The sequence below is a fragment of the Buteo buteo genome, chromosome 1 (genome assembly GCF_964188355.1).
Source record: "Buteo buteo chromosome 1, bButBut1.hap1.1, whole genome shotgun sequence".
Classification (NCBI taxonomy): domain Eukaryota; kingdom Metazoa; phylum Chordata; class Aves; order Accipitriformes; family Accipitridae; genus Buteo; species Buteo buteo.
In genome coordinates this window covers 55838288-55856122 of record NC_134171.1, presented here as the reverse complement: position 1 = coordinate 55856122, position 17835 = coordinate 55838288, and the positions used below count along the sequence as shown (strand labels likewise).

At 43.4% G+C, this 17835-nt stretch overlaps 1 protein-coding gene across 8 annotated transcripts in view; it reads left to right on the top strand.

The window, feature by feature from the left end:
• The first annotated feature begins 520 nt into the window (after positions 1-520).
• TRMT10A (tRNA methyltransferase 10A) overlaps positions 521-17835 on the top strand; it is a 37763-nt gene continuing 20448 nt past the window's right edge. For 6 of the 8 annotated variants that reach the window (XR_012650911.1, XR_012650913.1, XR_012650910.1 and 3 more), the window contains exons 1-7: positions 521-637; positions 1973-2274; positions 3303-3465; positions 5988-6059; positions 6491-6565; positions 7445-7594; positions 8784-8889. Coding sequence is in view for 3 of the 8 variants with exons in the window: in XM_075031428.1 (XP_074887529.1) it covers positions 2054-2274; positions 3303-3465; positions 5988-6059; positions 6491-6565; positions 7445-7594; positions 8784-8889 (787 nt within the window). In the remaining 5 variants the exon portion in view is untranslated. Of the gene's footprint in view, positions 638-689; positions 885-1972; positions 2275-3302; positions 3466-5987; positions 6060-6490; positions 6566-7444; positions 7595-8783; positions 8890-12482; positions 15548-17835 lie in introns of those variants that run through there. The other 2 variants (XM_075031390.1, XM_075031398.1) reach the window with 2 other exon arrangements.

Here is a 17835-nt window from a genome sequence, read left to right as displayed (position 1 = left end):
GTGCACCTGCCTACAAGGGCAGGCTCTAAAGGCCCCTAAAGCCTGGCCACGGCACCCACGTCCACTCACCCTGCCGCGGGCCGGTGGCCGCCACTGGCAGCCGACCTCGGCTTGTCAGCCGCTGTTGTAAGGGATGATGCAAAACCGAGAAACCCTCCCAAACTGCGACTGATCCTCGAGTGCTTTTGTTACGGTGGTCGTTTGTTCCTTTCCTATTTGACTGGCAGCTGTTCCAGCTGACGCCAGAGCTGACTGAGAACAGAGCGATCAGCGCAAACGGGCGAGGCCAGCTCCCCCCCTGCCTGCGCAACCGGCCGGGACGGGTCCCGACACGGCTACCGGACGCTCCGCGGGCAGGAGAGGGGAAACTCGCCGAAACTCGCGCTCACTCGCTATCTGCGTGGCGTGGCGTGGCGTGGCGCGGCGCGGCGCGGCGCGGCGCTTCCCCTCAGCGCCGGGGCGCTGTCCGTTAGCGCCACGTGACCGCCGCCCGTTGCTCGCCGGGATCTGAAGTCGTGGCGGGCGGGGAGGGGAGGGGAGGCGCGCGTGGCGGAGCCGTTGCTCCTCCCCCTCCTCCCATCACCCGCCCCTTCCCCACCCCTCCTCCCCCCGGCGCTGCGCGTGGGGCGGCTCGCGGGTACGTTACAGCCCCCCCTTCCCTCCCCCGCCGCGTCCGTTACCCCTTGGTGTGGGAGGGGGTGGGGCGGGACGGGAGCTGGGGTTCGGGCTCGGCTTTCCTCTGAGGGAAGGCGGGGAAAATGGCGGCCTGGGGAGCGTGACACCCCCTCCCCACTCCCGGCTGTCGCTGCCGCCTGTGGCGGGCGGGTCGCGGCCCTTCCCCGGGCCCTTGTGGGCGGAGGTGGCCGGTCCTGTGGACTTATGAGGTACTTCGGCGCGTGAGCAAAAATAACGCGTGTGTTTCTATATATATAATGTGTGTATACATAGATACGTGTCTGTATATAGATGTATGTGTGTATATGGGTGTATATATACGTACACAGATGTACGTATAGAGCTCGGTATCCGCGGGGCGTGCACGCTGTGGCGGCTGCAGACGCACCTGTGCCGCGCCAGGCCGTGCCGTTTGGCACCCACAACCATCTCGGCTCCCTGGGCCTTAAGGTCGTAACACCCCCAGGGAGGGAAACTGGGGCGTGTTAGCTGAAACACGTCTGGTTTTCTGGCGTTTCGTGTGGTTTTCCAGCTCTTCTGTTACTGAAGAAGCCAGGGGATTGTTTTTTCTGCATGTTGGCTCTGTCAGCGCAGCCTTCTCCAGTGAAGTAGTTATCTGTAGAAAACTACGCGGCTGTTGAGCACAGGGGAGCTGCTACTATTAAAAAATAATACTTGTTATTGAAAAGGAGAGGGTATAATTGTAACTGATTTGAATGCAGAACGTTTTGCTGAGTTAACAGTTCAGTCTGTTCATCCCCTTACTTGCTGTGTTTTGACCACTGACAGTGGCCAGCATCAGTGGTTGGCCAGTGTCTTTGGTTCTCAGAAGAAATAAAAATTAATTTTGAAGGTGTACAGCTTGTTCACCTTTTTTTTTCCCCCCAAATGGCTTTAGTTCTATCACAAGATAACCTCTTTGATTTTTTCTGTTTCTATGTTTGAAAATAGTTTGTGTACACATAATAGTACTGCTGATGGTTTTTCTTTTATGTTTAATCCAGTGTGATTCCCTGCTTTTATGCCGTTGTGTTTTCACAGAGTTTCTAATTGGAAACTGTTGAATAGCTGCAATGTAGCAGGCAGAGTTTTAGACGGGATCTGAATACAGATTATAATCTCTCTAGTATTTTACATGTTACTGTTTGCAGAGGCACTAACCTAGCTTTAAACAAGAAAAGGCCATCTCGTACTTATTATTTTTTCTTTATTCAGGTTTACAGTAGGTGTAGAGTAATATTTTTTCTAATTGCACTTCTTGTTAATAACACTCATACTACTGTTTTGTTTCTTAAAGGTTTGGTGAGGGAAGAGCTTGCTTTCAGTGAAATATTTATCAAGTGTTGAGGAACAAGTCAGGAAACCCAGCCAAAAGCGAATGTCATCAGAAACACCAAGAGAAAGTCCAGAGGTGCCAACAGAAAACACCATGTCTCCTGAAGTTCCTGATGTGGAAGGAAAGGTGAAGTCAAGTGACAGTCCGGTAGAGAGACAGGAGGCAGGCTCAGACAAGGAAGAATGCCTTGAGCCCATGTCCAAGAGGCAAAGGAAGAAGCTGTTGAAGCAGAAACAGTGGGAAGAACAGAAGGATCTACGGAGGTATGGTTGCAAAATAGCTTTTGCAGGATCATGTGTAGTATTGAGTGCTAATAATAATGATGTGTCAGCAGAATTTGCGTGTGGATTGCTTTAGCAAATCAAGGCAGTTGAACTAGTTTTCTCCCATGCCAGGTTTAAAGCAGTAGTCACAGGCTACTCCATCTGCATATGAAGAAGCTATAAAGGTAAGCATTCTCTCTTCATACTAGAAGTGTTCCTCAACTTGAAGAGGATATCAGGAGGGATTCAAACTTGCATGTTTTTGGTTTGTCGGAGGGGAGAAGTAACATGTGGCTTTGTCCCTTTCTGAATGGGCTGCGTCCTCTTTCCCCAGTGCTGTCAGACTTGGTGAATCTTACAAAGTCAGTGACTAAAAAAATTTCTTTTGACACATGAAATGCTCTGCTGTAAGTTATGTTGACTTACAACCTGTTAAAATAGTTTTGGAAGATGATGAGCTTCTGTTTTATTTTGTTGAGAGAAACCTTATCTGCAAATGGGCTGGTGGTGGTTTATCCTTGTCCTGCTGAATGCAAAGTGTTCCTCCCCCAGAGAGTGGCTGTTAAAGTTGCTGTCTCCGAAATTTGATCTCCCAACTGCCTGCTCCCGTCAGGGGACCAGAGGGAAGAAACAACTGTTTCAGAAGTCTTTTGAAAAACTTGAAACAGGAGGTAAATTGCCTTCCACATTCCGATTCCGATAGTGCAATTTTGGCAATCTTTTTGGTTGTTTCTGTTATGAGACCTGACTCGGAGCACCCGTAAATCCACGCAGCTCCCACTATTGACTTCGTTGAATTTGTGTCAGATGTCTGTCTTTGTAGGTATATACAGAACTTCACAAAGATGGGGGGTGTGTTTCATGCTGGTATCAGCCTAGCACAAATGGAAGCAACAGGATAAGTTTAAACTACCACAGTCATGGGACAACCACCTTGATTGTAGAAGTATGCATTTGTGTGCATAAGACGTGCCTCAGCAGATTTGGCAGCACTTTTTGAAGATGTATTTGTTTGTTTGTCTCTTTAGGCAGAAACGAAAAGAAAAACGCCAGAAGAGAAAACTCGAACGTCAGTCAAAATCGGACTCCAGTAGTGAAGTGAATGACAGAAAGCGTATGCGAAGGGAAGTTGTTCCTAGTACACTTCGCCTCATTGTGGACTGCAGCTTTGATGACCTGATGGTGCTAAAGGTAAAAGAAACTTACTCTTCACGTACAAATGTTGAAAGGCTCTCCAGTGACAGTGCTGATGCAACGTCAGAGCGCAAAAACTGGAGAGCAGCTTGTGGAGGACACTTAGCATGTTTCAGATTGTGGTGACTCCCAGACCTGCTTAGGTCAGTTGCTGAATTTTTTAGGGTTTGGAATGTACATTTATATAAGCTTGCCAAAGATTTTTGTTTGCCTTCATGGAGATGCGGTAAGTTGGTTTGATTCCAAAAACAGGAATATAGAAACAGTTTGTGCCGTATGTTCACCATGAAGCTACGCACAGTTCTGCCTCAGAATGGTTTTGCTAGAGGGGCTGCAAATGCCCCATCAAGTTACTTTCTCTTTCAAAGTGGACCTAAGGCTCCCAGCCATGTTAGTAAGTATGTGTGGAAATAAGAATTTTGAGCATTAGGAGGATACTGAGCTTTTCCTCTCAGTCACACGAGAGGTAGTTGGGATAGAAGGACGCTATTCAGCCTGTCTCTAAAATTTTAGAATGGATGAAACAACGAGTGAGATGGTTACAGTGTAGGTAAATGTTGCGGTTTAACCACAGCCAGCAGCTAAGCACCTCGCAGCCGCTCACTCAGTCCCCCTCAGTGGGATGGGGGAGAGAATTGGAAGAGTAGAAGTGAGAAAACTCATGGGTTGAGATAAAGACAGATTAATAAGTAAAGCGAAAGCCACACACACAAGCATAGCAAACCAAGGAATTCATTCACCTCTTCCCATGGGCAGGCAGGTGTTCAGCCATCTCCAGGAAAGCCGGGCTCCATCACACGGAACAGTTACTTGGGAAGACAAACGCCATCAGTCCGAATGTCCCCCCCTTCCTTCTTCTTCCCCCAGCTTTATCTGCTGAGCACAATGTCATATGGTCTGGGATATCCCTGTGGTCAGTTGGGGTCAGCTGTGTCCCAGCTGTGTCCCCTGCCAACTTCTTGTGCCCCCCCAGCCTCTTCACTGGTGGGGTGGGGTGAGAAGCAGAAAAGGCCTTGGCTCTGTGTAAGCAGCGCTTAGCAGTAAGGAAAATATCTTGGCATTATGAACACTGTTTCCAGCACAAATCCAAAGCATAGCCCCATACTAGCTGCTATGAAGAACATTAACTCTATCCCAGCCAAAACCAGCACTGTAAATATGAGAAAGATCAATATGATACCCAACCCCTGGTCAAGGTGCTTGGTGTGGTGTTTGAGATCAAAACAGCTTTAACTCTACTAGGAAAGTACGTTAATCTGCAGCCTCCTGTAAGAGTGCAGCCTTTGGTTTCTGAGGCAGACCTCTCCCCTCCCTGTTACTCTGAGCCTTTCTGCTGTTGCCAGGGTCTTCACTGCTCTGCAAGACTGCTTGAATTCAAGCTTTTGCAAAGCCCATCTGGCTACTTGCTGAGTGTAATGCAGAGCATGTATAGCACTAATGGATACTAGTGCCACTCACCACAAAATTTTGGGGAAGCTCCAGTTGGCGTTTTGGCACTTGGCTCTCTGAGGAGTCCTTCAGCAGTGCCCCAGAAGAGACAAGAGGACCCCCTTGATAGTTTTGGAGATGCTGGCTGGGTGTTTGCTGCTGAGCTTCGTCCTTCATAAAACACATTTCCTTCCTTGGTCAGGCAGAGCCCCTGTTAGGCCTCGTATAAAAACTGGCACCTCTGCAGGTGTTTAGGAAGGGTGAAGTGTTGTAAGTGAAGATGGTTGTGGCCTTTAGCAATGGGGTTAATTAGATGCTTTCTCTAGTGCCTGTAAAAACTTGCATTGCAATATTGTAGTGGTAAAGTCTAGTTTACTTGAAATCCTTTGGAGATACCAAAACATTTTCAAAGCACTACATGAATCAAAGCAATATAATGATGTTTCATTATAAAATGGGAATCAGTTATATTTACAAAACCATGCTTTTGGGGCACTGAGAATAAAACTACGTAATGTACCTTACGAAGAACATAATTGGCTAAAAATTAAGTCTGCTGCATTTTGAGTAGTACTAGTTAACTGTTGTCCAAATTGTCAGGTCAAAATGCTGGAGTCAGCCACTAAATTATTTGCATTGGTCTGAGGTTCTTCAAGTTAATTATGCATGTTTAATTTTCTTAAATATAAACTGTATATTCTCAGGATTTTCCCATGGGTGAAAGACTGAGTATTGTCACAGTGATAAATCTGCTTGGTTCCTCAGATTAATTTTGACCATGTTATTACATATAATTAAATCCCAGTGATTTTTGTTTGTTTTGTTTATTTCCTAGAATAATGCAAATCAAGCACATGCGTAGAGGTGTCTAAATAGACTTTTGTGGAAGATGTGTGTGTTTCCTTGTCAGCATAATCCCTTCACAACGGCTGTTTTTTCTCTCAGGGTTTGATGTCCACACTCTCTCAGTAGTCACTTTTGCCAGTTAAAAGCTTCCTTTTTCTCTCTTTAGCTTCTGACTGGCTCATGATAAAGCATTTTGTGGTGGTCTGTCTGAAGGACTATGTAAAAACAAATTGTGTTGTATACAGGATGTTAAGAAGCTTCACAAGCAAATTCAGAGATGTTATGCAGAAAACCGCAAAGCATTTCATCCTGTGCAGGTATGTTTAACAACCTGAGAAATGTAGTAGAAAAAAAAAATACTTAAACTGCCTATTTTTAATAAGAAAATTACTTCTATTGTAATAGATTAGTTTTCAACCCACATGTTATAAAATTCCCCATATATATGAAGAAATATGTGCAAACAGATGAAGAGTGCCAGATACTGGCATGCCCCTGAGATACTGTTGATACTCAGTTTTATCTGTGACAGATTTAAAAAACAACAAAAAAAAGAGACTATAAGTGCATATTTGTCTTTTAAATGTGTCGCTAACTGTATGAATAAGGTCTTAGTACCACTTCCGGCTAAAAAGTGATTAAGAGTTTTAGCTAATAGTTAAGGGTAGAAAAAGTCTTGTACAGAGAGGAAACAGATTGGCCTATTAACATTTCAGTATTTTGTACCTCTTGTTTGTTCTTTTTGAAGTTTTACTTGACCAGCCATGGGGGACAGTTGAAGAGCAACATGAATGAAAATGACAAAGGATGGGTGAACTGGAAGGTGAATAATAGGCTATTTCTGTAAAAAGAGAAAAAGGAGTCTTGATTATAGCTGCTAACTAGGTTGTTAGTTGTGAAGGACCTGTGCTTTTTCCACGTGCTTCATCAGAGTAATAGCATATTAGAAATAGTGTGGCTCTTTGTGCTTTTAAATAAGCCAAAGACTGCTTGTCTTGAATTAGTTTGGTTTTTTGCTTGAAAAACTCCACACACATCCATTTTCACCTGTTTATATTGAACAGATTCCATTTTCTGATAGACTAAGCAAGACTACTTGGTTTAGGCAGTTCTGAGAGTCATCTGTCTTGACAGTGCTCTTTTTTTCTTGGTGAAAAATAAGACTTTGAAGTCATGATGCGATTCTCTTTGTGTGCACCTTCACTTCCATTATGTTGCCTCTCAACACTGAAGTGTTCTTTAGAGAAGTCGCTTGTCTTGTGGTCAAACTCATGTTGGTTTTCCTTGCAACTCCCTATTAAACCAGTATTCCAACAACTTGAAATGAAGAGCACTTTGCAAAATAAAAACAGTTCTACTTTCAGCATGTCTTGTGTGATAGCTGCTTTGCAAAAGCATAGCATAAACCTCTCATATCAAGCAAGTAATGTTAACTAAGCGTTTACAAGAACTTAAGGATTTGTAAAGTCTTTTGGGTGTTTCAGAAAATTTCCTGATGATTTTTACAAGTCGGTCCTGTAGGGACTGTGGATGATTTAAGCAGAAATCAGTCTGTGCTGTGCTACGTACTTAAACATGGATAAGGGATATGGAATGACTGCATGCTATTGTATTTATTTTTGCTGGTTCCATCTTGGGTCTGTAAAGTTTGCCCAGCAATTCATCAGTTGACTGTAACTTCTTTCAAATACCTTTTTTTGAGGATATCCAAATTAGAACAGAGCACTATAGTGAGCTAATAAAGAAAGAAGACCTAGTATATCTTACATCAGATTCCCCGGACATTCTCAGTGAGCTTGATGAGAAGAAAGCCTATGTGATTGGAGGACTGGTGGATCACAATCACCACAAGGTAAACTGTGGGTCTGTTTCTTTACAGCTCCTTTTTTTTTTTTTGGCACCTTATTTGACATTAATGCTGTTCATATTGTTCAGATGTAAACTAACAAAAATAAATAACAAAAAAACTTCTTCAAGAAAGACTTCAAAAAAAATTTGAAGAAATGGGAAAAAAAACTTGTGGTGGTAACAGTGGCTTGTGTTCCAGAGTGCAGACATGCTGAGCTTTTTAGGATTTTATCTTTTCACTTTAAATATAGGAATGGAATTAATAACACTGCTCAGCTTACTGAGGGCCATATTTTCAGACAGAAGGGTTTGGTTTCTGTTCATGCACTTGTGTGTGTGTGTGCACGCTTGTATGTGCACGTGCCCAAATATAGACGAAGAACAGTGCTTGAATCTTGGATGTCCTTTTTTAATGAATTTGCACGTTAGGAGAACTTGGCTAAGTAACACACATGCCTCAGGGATCTGGTTCCATACCTGTACATGAGAGCATGCTCTGTGGACCTGGAATGTCATAGAGAATGCAGCTGGGAAATTAAAGCACTGTTACTGCTTTTCTTCAGAGACACTCCTGTGTAATTTCTGGTGACATGTTTAATATTTCAATGTGATGCTAAAAAAAGGGATGGATCTTAAGCCTTACCAAATGATACTTCAGCAGTTAGTCCACAGTTAAAGGCTAGGAGGGAGCTAAAGCAGATCCTTTATATAGCCATTATGGTATAAAATAGTTACACAATTTTAAAGGTTTGGTTTTCTTTTTTTCCCCATTTTGGGCACAGGAGTTGCCAGGTTTAAAAAAGCAAACGAAATTTCTTTATCCTTTACTCTTCCTCTGAAAAAATAACCAGTTACTGCAATCTGAGTAACTTTGTATTTAAGCATAAACTTGCCTTTAAAACAGGCTATGGCTGACACTTTCTAGAGCTGCAGGTGTATGAATAAATCTTAATTACAATCTTTTTGACCAAACATCACAGTGTGACATATATTCAAAGTCGTAAGTTTCCAAAGATAGCACTTGAAGCAGGTACTGTCTAACCCAGGTAAGTTTCTTTTTGTAAATATCTTCTAAAGCAAGATCATGGCAGCACTGGCAAAACTCTTGCCAGAAAACGATACTTGTAGTAATCTGTATGGGCTGATCTGAAATGGTGATTCTCAGTCCGGTTGTCTTGGTGTCTTTCCCACAGGGAGTTACTTACAAAAAAGCTGTAGAGCAGGGAATTGGTCATGCACAGCTTCCACTTGGAAACTTTGTCAAGATGAACAGTCGGAAAGTGTTAGCTGTCAATCATGGTAAGTTTTAAATCACAAAATAATGGCGTTATTATAGAATATACCCGTGATATTCAGAATTTGAACCCTCAAAATGTGCACTGTAGTGCAGATACCTAAATCTTATTTTATTATGTTGGTATTTCTTGAATCTAGTTGCCTTTGGGATACAGTAAGTGCTCTGACCTTTAAATATTTTAGATATGGTTAAATGTAAAGGATGGTGTCTTAGCCACTTCGAAGTGCACCTCCTATTCTGTTGACTTGTCCCATGAGTAATTTTGGCATCCTTACCATCCTGGTCTTGTTTCCAGACTTATGTATAGGTGAGTAAAAAGTTGGAAACTATCCTGTGTATTTTATCCCAGGGGAGGATAAATGTTTGTGATGTTTTCATCTCTTTGGACAGCTGTGTTCAGCAGTAACTGCTTAGGTACCTGTAGGCTCACCTCATTTGGTATCAGCAGTACTCTATCTGCTGAGCTTTCATAACTGTATTTTTGCCTGGCTTCCTGATTCTGATTGAAGTATAGAATTGCTTAACCAAGTCTTGAATCCCACTCCTTTTGAACTTTCAGTTTTATTATTAGATTATATTTCAGTGTCATTAAACAAACATACATGCAAAATGGAGCCTCCTCAGACCTTTATGGAATTTTTTTGACATGGTGTCCAAGTCTTTGTTTTGCCCCACTTCAGGTTCTTTTATTTATCTCACCTTGCTTTATTTGAAGTTTATTTTATTATGTAACACATTGCTCGACGATAACTTTATTTTCTTAAAATGCCATTGACTGAGGAGATATGTATTTGCATGACAGTAATGATTACTTAAATGTGGAGGAGAATATAGTATATCACTGGATTAAAAATTGTCAAACCCCATGTATTTGTAGATCTTACATGTTTCTAAAACTTGATCTTTAAGTGTTGCTTTATATAGACAAGAAGAGGACTTCATGTGTTACTCATCAAAAGTTACAGCTGTAGCTTTGTACTGGAGTTTACTGCAGTAATCTTATACTGACCTCTAGCGTCAACATTTCTGGAGGCTGTCTTCTACATGTCTGAGCACTGGGTATAAAACTGGGTCACTTACACTGGGGCTTTTATTTATCTGCTTAATGGTCTTGCTTCTTGTGCCGGACTTTTAGGCACCTGATTTCACTGCAGTTTAGTTGGCCAGATTTCATTTTGTGTGAGCTTGTCTTCCCTTGCCCTTTGAAAACATTTTCAAATTGCAGCTGAAAGGCTCTTAACCCACATTTCTTTTTTAAGGTAAAGATTATACTATAGCAGTATTTTGCTTAAGGTTTTGGGGCAGGAAAATAAACACAACTCTGCCACCACCAAAAGTAGAGGTACCTTTAGCAGTTGTAATTAAGGCTCTGGTATATATTGTAACCCTAATAGCTTACAACCTAAATCCAAAAAGACAGCTTTCAAGGGAGTAAGGCATGAGTAAGGTGGACAGAATCAAGCTGCCTCTCAAATCTCGTGTTATAAATTTTGTGTAAGCGAGAAGGATACTTGCACTGAGGTGTTTGTATTTTGCTGTGAGTACATCCACCTCGCCGCTTTGTGTAACTGTGTAATTGCTCACCCTTCCTCTTTTGATTTGGTTGTTCTGGCCTCTTGAGTTCCCACCCTTGGTGCTGAAGTTGCAGCTAGCAGAGGACAGTACAGGGCTCACCAGATGAGACTGTGGGACCTGCCTGGTCCCTGTGGAACTACTTTTGATAGGTGTGAATTTGGAAGGTCCTGTAGAAGAAGAAACTCTTTCTGAACTGCCTTCTCAGTGTTTGAAGCACTTTAATTAAATGGGCCCTCTTGTGGTTGGAGGTTGACAGCGTCGTTAACAGGGGAATTCGCTTCCTTTTTACTTATTTATTTATAATCCTTCTCTCTTGGGATCGCGTCTCCATGTATTTCCACAGACAGTTCAGTGCCTGCATTGCCATGTTAAAATGGCATGAGGAACACATGTATGTGTGAAATATTTGATGCTAGAAAACTGACACAGTGTAAGGTGAGACATTTTTTTAAGTCCATCTGGAATTACAAAACTTGAAAGATTTGAGATCTATGTAAAAGACTGTATTGCTAAACACAACTGCAAGTGTGGCTGAGAGAGTTTGTTTTCTTCTGTTCAGGTTTGTATCCCAAGGCTAATACTTTGGTCCTGTAACATATATTACATACTGCTTCATTCCAGTCTGCAATGATGTCTACCAACTGTTCCCACTGCCTTTTTCTGTCCTTGCGTAATATTTTTGTTGCTATTGCAGCCCATCATAGAAGCCTCTGTTCTCCTGTGGAAGCCACTCTCTTTCCATCAGTTCTGTTTTTACTATGCAGATAAAGGAATTTCCAAAGCTAGGGAGAAAAATGTGCTCTTGATACTTTTATTGTTTCTTAAGCCAGCATTTTTGCCTCAGATGTTTTCTGCAGTAACTTACAGTGGTATTAATATAGTCTTTTGAGTGCTCCTACCTTCACAGTACATTTCAGGTGAATAACCTGCTTAGTAAAATGGCCAACTCTTCAGTATCAGTGTCACAGAGAGCAGCTGGCTGTCCAGTAAACCTGGATCCCGGAAACCTCTAGTAAATGTGACACTTTTCTGTAACTTGACTCTCAGTGAGTATGAGATCCATGCTGCTCCTCCCTTTCTGAACGCCTGCCTAACTCTCTGTAAGTTGGTTTTTTTTCCCTCCACAGCTCCTTTGATCCTTTCTCATATGCTGTTGCTTGGCATTGAGAATACTTGTGCTGGGAGCATTCTTTGAAGTCAGCATTCTCCAGTGGTGTTAGCACTATTCCTGTAGCCCCAAGCTTGAAGAGCCACCGCTCTGTCCCAGATTTGTCATCCAAGTCTGGCTTACTCACCAGCCATAGGGCCTCCTCCTACCTTCCCTGATGCTGCTGAGCCACAGTCTGTGTTGAGAAGTGTTTTGGATAGCCTGGGATTTTTCCAAGTAGGAATTTGCAGATGAATTTTGTATATAATGCAATTTGGAGCTATTGTCAATCAGGGAAAGTTTTCGGAGCTGAAATGGGAGTAGAAGGGTGAGTGTATGGTTTGCGTAATAGAAGCAGCAAGAAAGGGTCACAGAATTGGAGACTAATAAGGATTTTTGCCATAAGCTCAGATGGAAATGAAAGAGAAAGCTAATTATAGCAGGTTTTAGGAAGACTTTGGGCTGTCCATGTGTTAGGGAGGGGACAAAGTCATTGTTAAAGTGCATCCACAGCAGTACTGTCAAACATGAGAAGGCATTAGTGCCTGTATAGATGGCACTGGTGAGACTTGAAGTACTGTGGGGACATTTCTTTCTATCCCTGAGAGAAATTAATACAAACTGGAGCCACTCCAGAAAAGCACTGCTGTAGTAAATGTCTTACAACTGGAGACTCAAAGCGTGCTTGGCTTTAGACTGCAGCAGTAGCAGAATTGCCTTGTCTGCTTCTGCCTGTACTTCATCAACTTTACTCTGAAGATGCCACAACCGAATGCCTGTAAACCTCTGTAAAGATGGATTTGAGGGTGTGTTCCTATCAGCAGTTCATTTATCTCCCTGTAGAAGAGCTGATGGTCTTTCTTGATGTTGCAGTGTTTGAGATCATCCTTGCATACCTGGAGAAGAGAGACTGGAAGGAGGCCTTTTTCAGTGTCTTGCCACAGCGGAAAGGGGCTGTTCCTTTGGGAGAAGCCAATGATTCGTCCAAACATGCTCTGTCTGGAAAAGAAGATAAAGACAATGACTCAGACAGCAACTAGGCTTCAGAATGAGACGATGGGAAAGATGAGACATGCAGTTCGTGGGATAAAACTGGGACGTGAAGTAGTTACACTCCAAAGACCATCTGCTGCCCTTGTGATACTGAATTGTCTCAATGCTTGGTAGTTCCATAGTTGGCCCAGAGTTGTTTCTGGACATGAAGGGTAAAGATAAATGCAGTTTTTTACCCTGAAACTTCCATATTAATAGCTTTTAAAAAAAAATAAATTAATGGCAAATGCAGAATTTTGTTTTGTTTCCCAAGGAAGCTATTTATTTTTTTTAAATATTTTTTTTACATACCAAGTAGGGTGTATTACCCAAGAGCATTAGTAGTTACTATTTTAAAGTATGCATTATTCTCCATTTCTGCTCTAAGTTTTCTTAAAAGCAGTGAATGACAAGCGTTGCTGTGGCCTCAAAACCTGTACCACTAGTGCCTGTTGCAAAGTGTGTGTGAACACTCGAACAAACAAAAATTCTAATTTTCCTGAGCATCTCAACAGACAATCACAAGCAGCTGAACTGCCTTTATCAGCTGAGCCACACTGATTTATATACTATGTTTAGTTAGCTGAGGTCAGTAGGTGAAATACGAGTGTGGAGTTAAGCCAATGCTTTATACTTCAGCTTCAGTGGGATGGATGTCTGCACAAGTGCAAATCGTGTGCCTTGGTTGGCATGTGGTGCATGTTGAGTTGAGATGACACAATCACTTTTGATTACTTCTTGATCCTCTTAGCAAAATCTATCACACATCCTCAGAACAATACCAGGAGACAGGAACTCTTTCATACATGTCACTTATTCGGTTTCAGTATACCTGTTTTATCACATGATCCTGTACGTATTGTTTGTCAGTATTCTTCCTTTAAAAAAAATGTTGTAGCCTCAGTCTTGGCTGGATGTTCTGATTCAACTTATTTCTAACTGACTTAAGTGCTTTTGCAAAGTACTGAAATGGACACCTTGGAAATGTGGCTTCACTTCACCCCTGTGAGCCTGCCCCATCCCTTTCTTCTGTAGGGACTAGGCAGGCAGCTGCAGTTTCTGAATGAGTACAGCTTTCATATAGGTCAGCTGAAGGGTGTAAGAACACATCCTCGTAACTGTTCATCTCTGCTGAGCTGGAATCAGAGAGCTGATCCAAGTATGACTTGGCTTGTATCTGTTTTTATTCCTCCCTCTGTTGTTACTGCTTTCACATGGAGACTAGAAGTGGGATTCCTATAGGTCCCTATGGTCTGTAAAGGGTTGGCTGGTTATGGCTTTAGACGCTTAGTGCACTTCTCTCTATACTTTTTAAATAACCATAGAAAAGTTTCTTCTGTTAAAAGTATGGAATGTGGTTTGTTGCTCAAGTAATGTGGCTTTTTTTTGTTAGGCTTTACAAAAACGTGATTGCTTTTGTTCCAGAAACTAGATCAGCTTTTTCATAAAAGCATTGCTGTTTTTACTTCTGTAACAAAAAGTGCAGCATAAGTATACCCACCGTGTATTACACTGATTCTCTGATATAAATGTGTAAAGCAGTGAAATTACAAGGAGTAACATCTTTACAGCTGAGGTTCTGCATGTTAAGGCACATAGCACCTATTAAACCTAACCTAAGACTCTTCAGTCTCCTTAAGGTTTTCTTAAGACCATTTCATACACATGCCTCATTTACTCAGGCTTGAGAGTGCAAGAGCAGATTGCATAGACAAAGTGGGGTCTTTGGAGACATTCTGAAAGGGTTAAAAAGCATCTTACGGAACTGTTTTGTGGCTTAAAACACAGCCTGTCTTAACCTTTACCAGTGAAATTAGATAAACACACACCCCCCTGCACATGTTTTTAGATCAATCACTTGCAAATCTGAAGCGTACCTGTCTATGGAGAAATAGAAGAAAAAGATGGTCCTCTGTGTTGCTCTTGGAAGGCTCCTAGTGCTAACTCCACAACATCACAGCAGCTTGGTGACTAGCTGTTGCCTGTTGATATGGATTGCTTGTCTCAATCGCCTGGTTTTCCCATCCTCACTGCTGCCTTAGCCAGTAGTTGGCATTGCTGCTGTTTACCTTTTCTCTGTGCTAACCTAATCGGGTCATACTCGGATGAAGTTCATGCTTGTTGTCATGAGCTGTCTCTACAGGGTGCTGTCCTCAGGATGTGTTAATTGGTGAGATGGAGCAGTAGGCAAGAGCAGAGGGGGTTTTCAGTAGGCACAGCCCTCTGACTACTGCTGCTGTCCTCAACCTGTCAGTATCCTACAGTTCTGCAGCCATCTAGAAAAGGCTGTTCTTGGTGGAGCTGGACTTGCACCGATGAGATTGCTAACGCTTTTCTAAATGCTTTGGACGCTTGGATGTTCATTGGTGGAATCACCAGCACTAGACACAATCATACTGAAGTGGTGATCCGCTGTCAGGCAACAGGCTGCAGCTATGCAGTAGCGTTCGGGGAGAAGTGACGGTTCAGGAAGCCCCGGGGGCCACTCTTGCAATGAGTTCAATGTAAAGTTACTGATGAAAACAGTTGAATTGGTTGGAGCACATGAAAATCACGCTAGCATCAGATCAAGTGTGAGAAACTGAAACCTGTTTGTGAGAGAGTCTGAGAGAGCGGCTTGTAAAAGCAAGAGGGCTTGTGCTATTTGTGACACCTCCAGTCCCTGCCATGATACTACAGCTCCTCATGACAAACCAGGAAGGTAGTCCTCCTTTCGTTCCTGTATCTTTTTGCAGTGTGAGAGTGGAGGCTGGTAGGATGGTCATTTGATGACATCCCTGGGAAGAGCATCCCGAGCGGTCTTGGTCTTGTGCTGTATTTCACTCTGATCCTGAAATACATACTCTGATGTATTTGACATGCTGCGTCCTTTTGTTTTTAACCCCTGAGTGTCCCTGGCTGCCTCTGAAGAAGGCCGTGGACTTCCCGAGTAGTACCTCCTACTTCTGCAGCAATGGGCAACTGTTTGAAAACAGTCAAGTGACCAGAAATTTGTATCGTGGGATTTATGAAAAGTCACGGGAGTCTGAGTGTGGCTTTCAAGCTCGTTTAATTTTAGTGGGGGGCCTCTAGGTATTCTGCATCTGGTATTTGACTTTTCAGTATTTCTAATCTCTTCTTATGTTGATGCAGGGAGTATCTGTTAGATATTTTTTCCTGTTGTTTAATATAAAACTGGTGAGGGTGGGTTGGGGAAGACAGTTCACCCTAATTAAATTGTGCACTCCGGGTGTGTGATGGGATTTATTTTCTTTGGAGGATGCTGTTAGTGTTTCTCCTGGCTTCCTGCCATTGTCAGAACTAAAGTGTTACTTTACTTACCTACAGTGAATAAGTTACACAGTAGAGTTGGTAATAGTCGATGTTAATCTAATGCGTTTTATTCTTTTTCTTAACTGCTTAATGAAATTGCTTTAAATGGTGGCACAGCTGCCTGAGCTCAGTTCTTTGATTTTTTTCTGAGAGCTCTGAAGACTTGCCCATATTTAGTTATCATGATAAAGTGCATAACTCATTTCTGTGTTCACTGCACAATGCAAAGATTTTACGTGTTTATTGAATAGGCCAGATCTGCAGTGACAGCATAACCTCTCTGAAGAAGGACAGAAATAAATACTTGCAGAGGAATGTTGGTTTGCAAGCTGAGCACTTCATGAAACATTTAGAAATACTTGACGTGGATGCATGACCATTTAAATTGGTGTACTATCCAAACCTTCTCAGTAACAGCAGACAGATCCTAAAGACAGCAGACTCCCAGCTGTTGGGGGTAGGGACAAGTGATAGTTCAGAAGATAGGGCATCTAATTTTATTAAAGGACATAGAAATGCAGCTGCCTTGCCAGAGTAGCCTGAAGAGTTTCTCCATCCCTGCTGCACCCTGACGTGACTGTAAGAATCTGCTTCAGCATCTCCTGCTAAAGAATCCAGGTCACTGATAAAGCAGGCAGGTAGGATCAAGGAAGGCGTCGGAGGACACATACACAGCTTAAGCTTAGGGTGAAAACGTGACTGGGCAGCATTTGTATTGGGGAATGGCAAAGTTCAGGATGGATTGACAGGTTACTACGTATCTGAGAGACTTCCCAACATAAAGGACTTTAATTCTGATCTTGAGATTCACACATTGAACATAACCTTGTTCTTCCTTTACTACTAGTGTATTGAGTTTGCATGGCAAGGTTTTGGTAGCGGGGTGGGCTACAGAGGTGGCTTCTGTGAGAAGCTGCTAGAAGCTTCCCCTATGTCTGACGGGGCCAACGCCAGCCAGCTCCAAGATGGACCCCCTGCTGGCCAAGGCTGAGCCCATTAGTGACAGTGGTAGCGCCTCTGGGAGAAGAGATTTAAGAAGGGGAAAGGAAAAACCAACCTGCGCGACACCAGTCGCAGCCGGGAAAGAGAATATGTGAGAGAAACGACCCTGCAGATGCCCAGGTCAGTGAAGAAGGAGGGGGAGGTCGTGCTCCAGGTGACAGAGCGGAGATTCCTCTGCAGCCCGTGGGGAAGACCATGGTGAGGCAGGTTGTCGCCCTGCAGCCCATGGAGGTCCACGGTGGAGCAGATATCCACCTGCAGCCCGTGGAGGACCCCACGCCGGAGCAGGTGGATGCCCGAAGGAGGCTGTGACCCCGTGGGAAGCCTGCGCTGGAGTAGGCTCCTGGCAGGACCTGTGGCCCCATGGGGCGAGAAGCCCACGCTGGAGCAGGTTTTCTGGCAGGACTTGTGACCCGGCGGGGGACCCATGCTGGAGCAATCTGTTCCAGAAGGACTGCACCCCACGGGAAGGCTTCCTATTGGAGAAGTTTGTGGGGGACTGTCTCCCATGGGAGGGACCCCACGGTGGAGCAGGGGAAGGCTGTGAGAAGTCCTGCCCCTGAGGAGGAAGGGGCAGCAGAGACCACGTGTGATGAACTGACCCCAACCCCCATTCCCTGTCTCCCTGTGCTGCTGGAGGGGGGAGGAGGTAGAGAATTCAGAAGTGAAGCTGTGCCCGGGAAGAAGGGAGGGGTGGGGGAAGGTGTTTTAAGGTTTGGTTTTATTTCTCATTATCGTACTCTGATTTTGATTGGTAATGAATGAAATTAATTTTCCCCAAGTTGAGTCTGTTTTGCCTGTGACAGTAATTGCTGAGTGATCTCCCTGTCCTTATCTCGACCCACAAGCCTTTTGCTATATTTTCTCTCCCCTGTCCAGC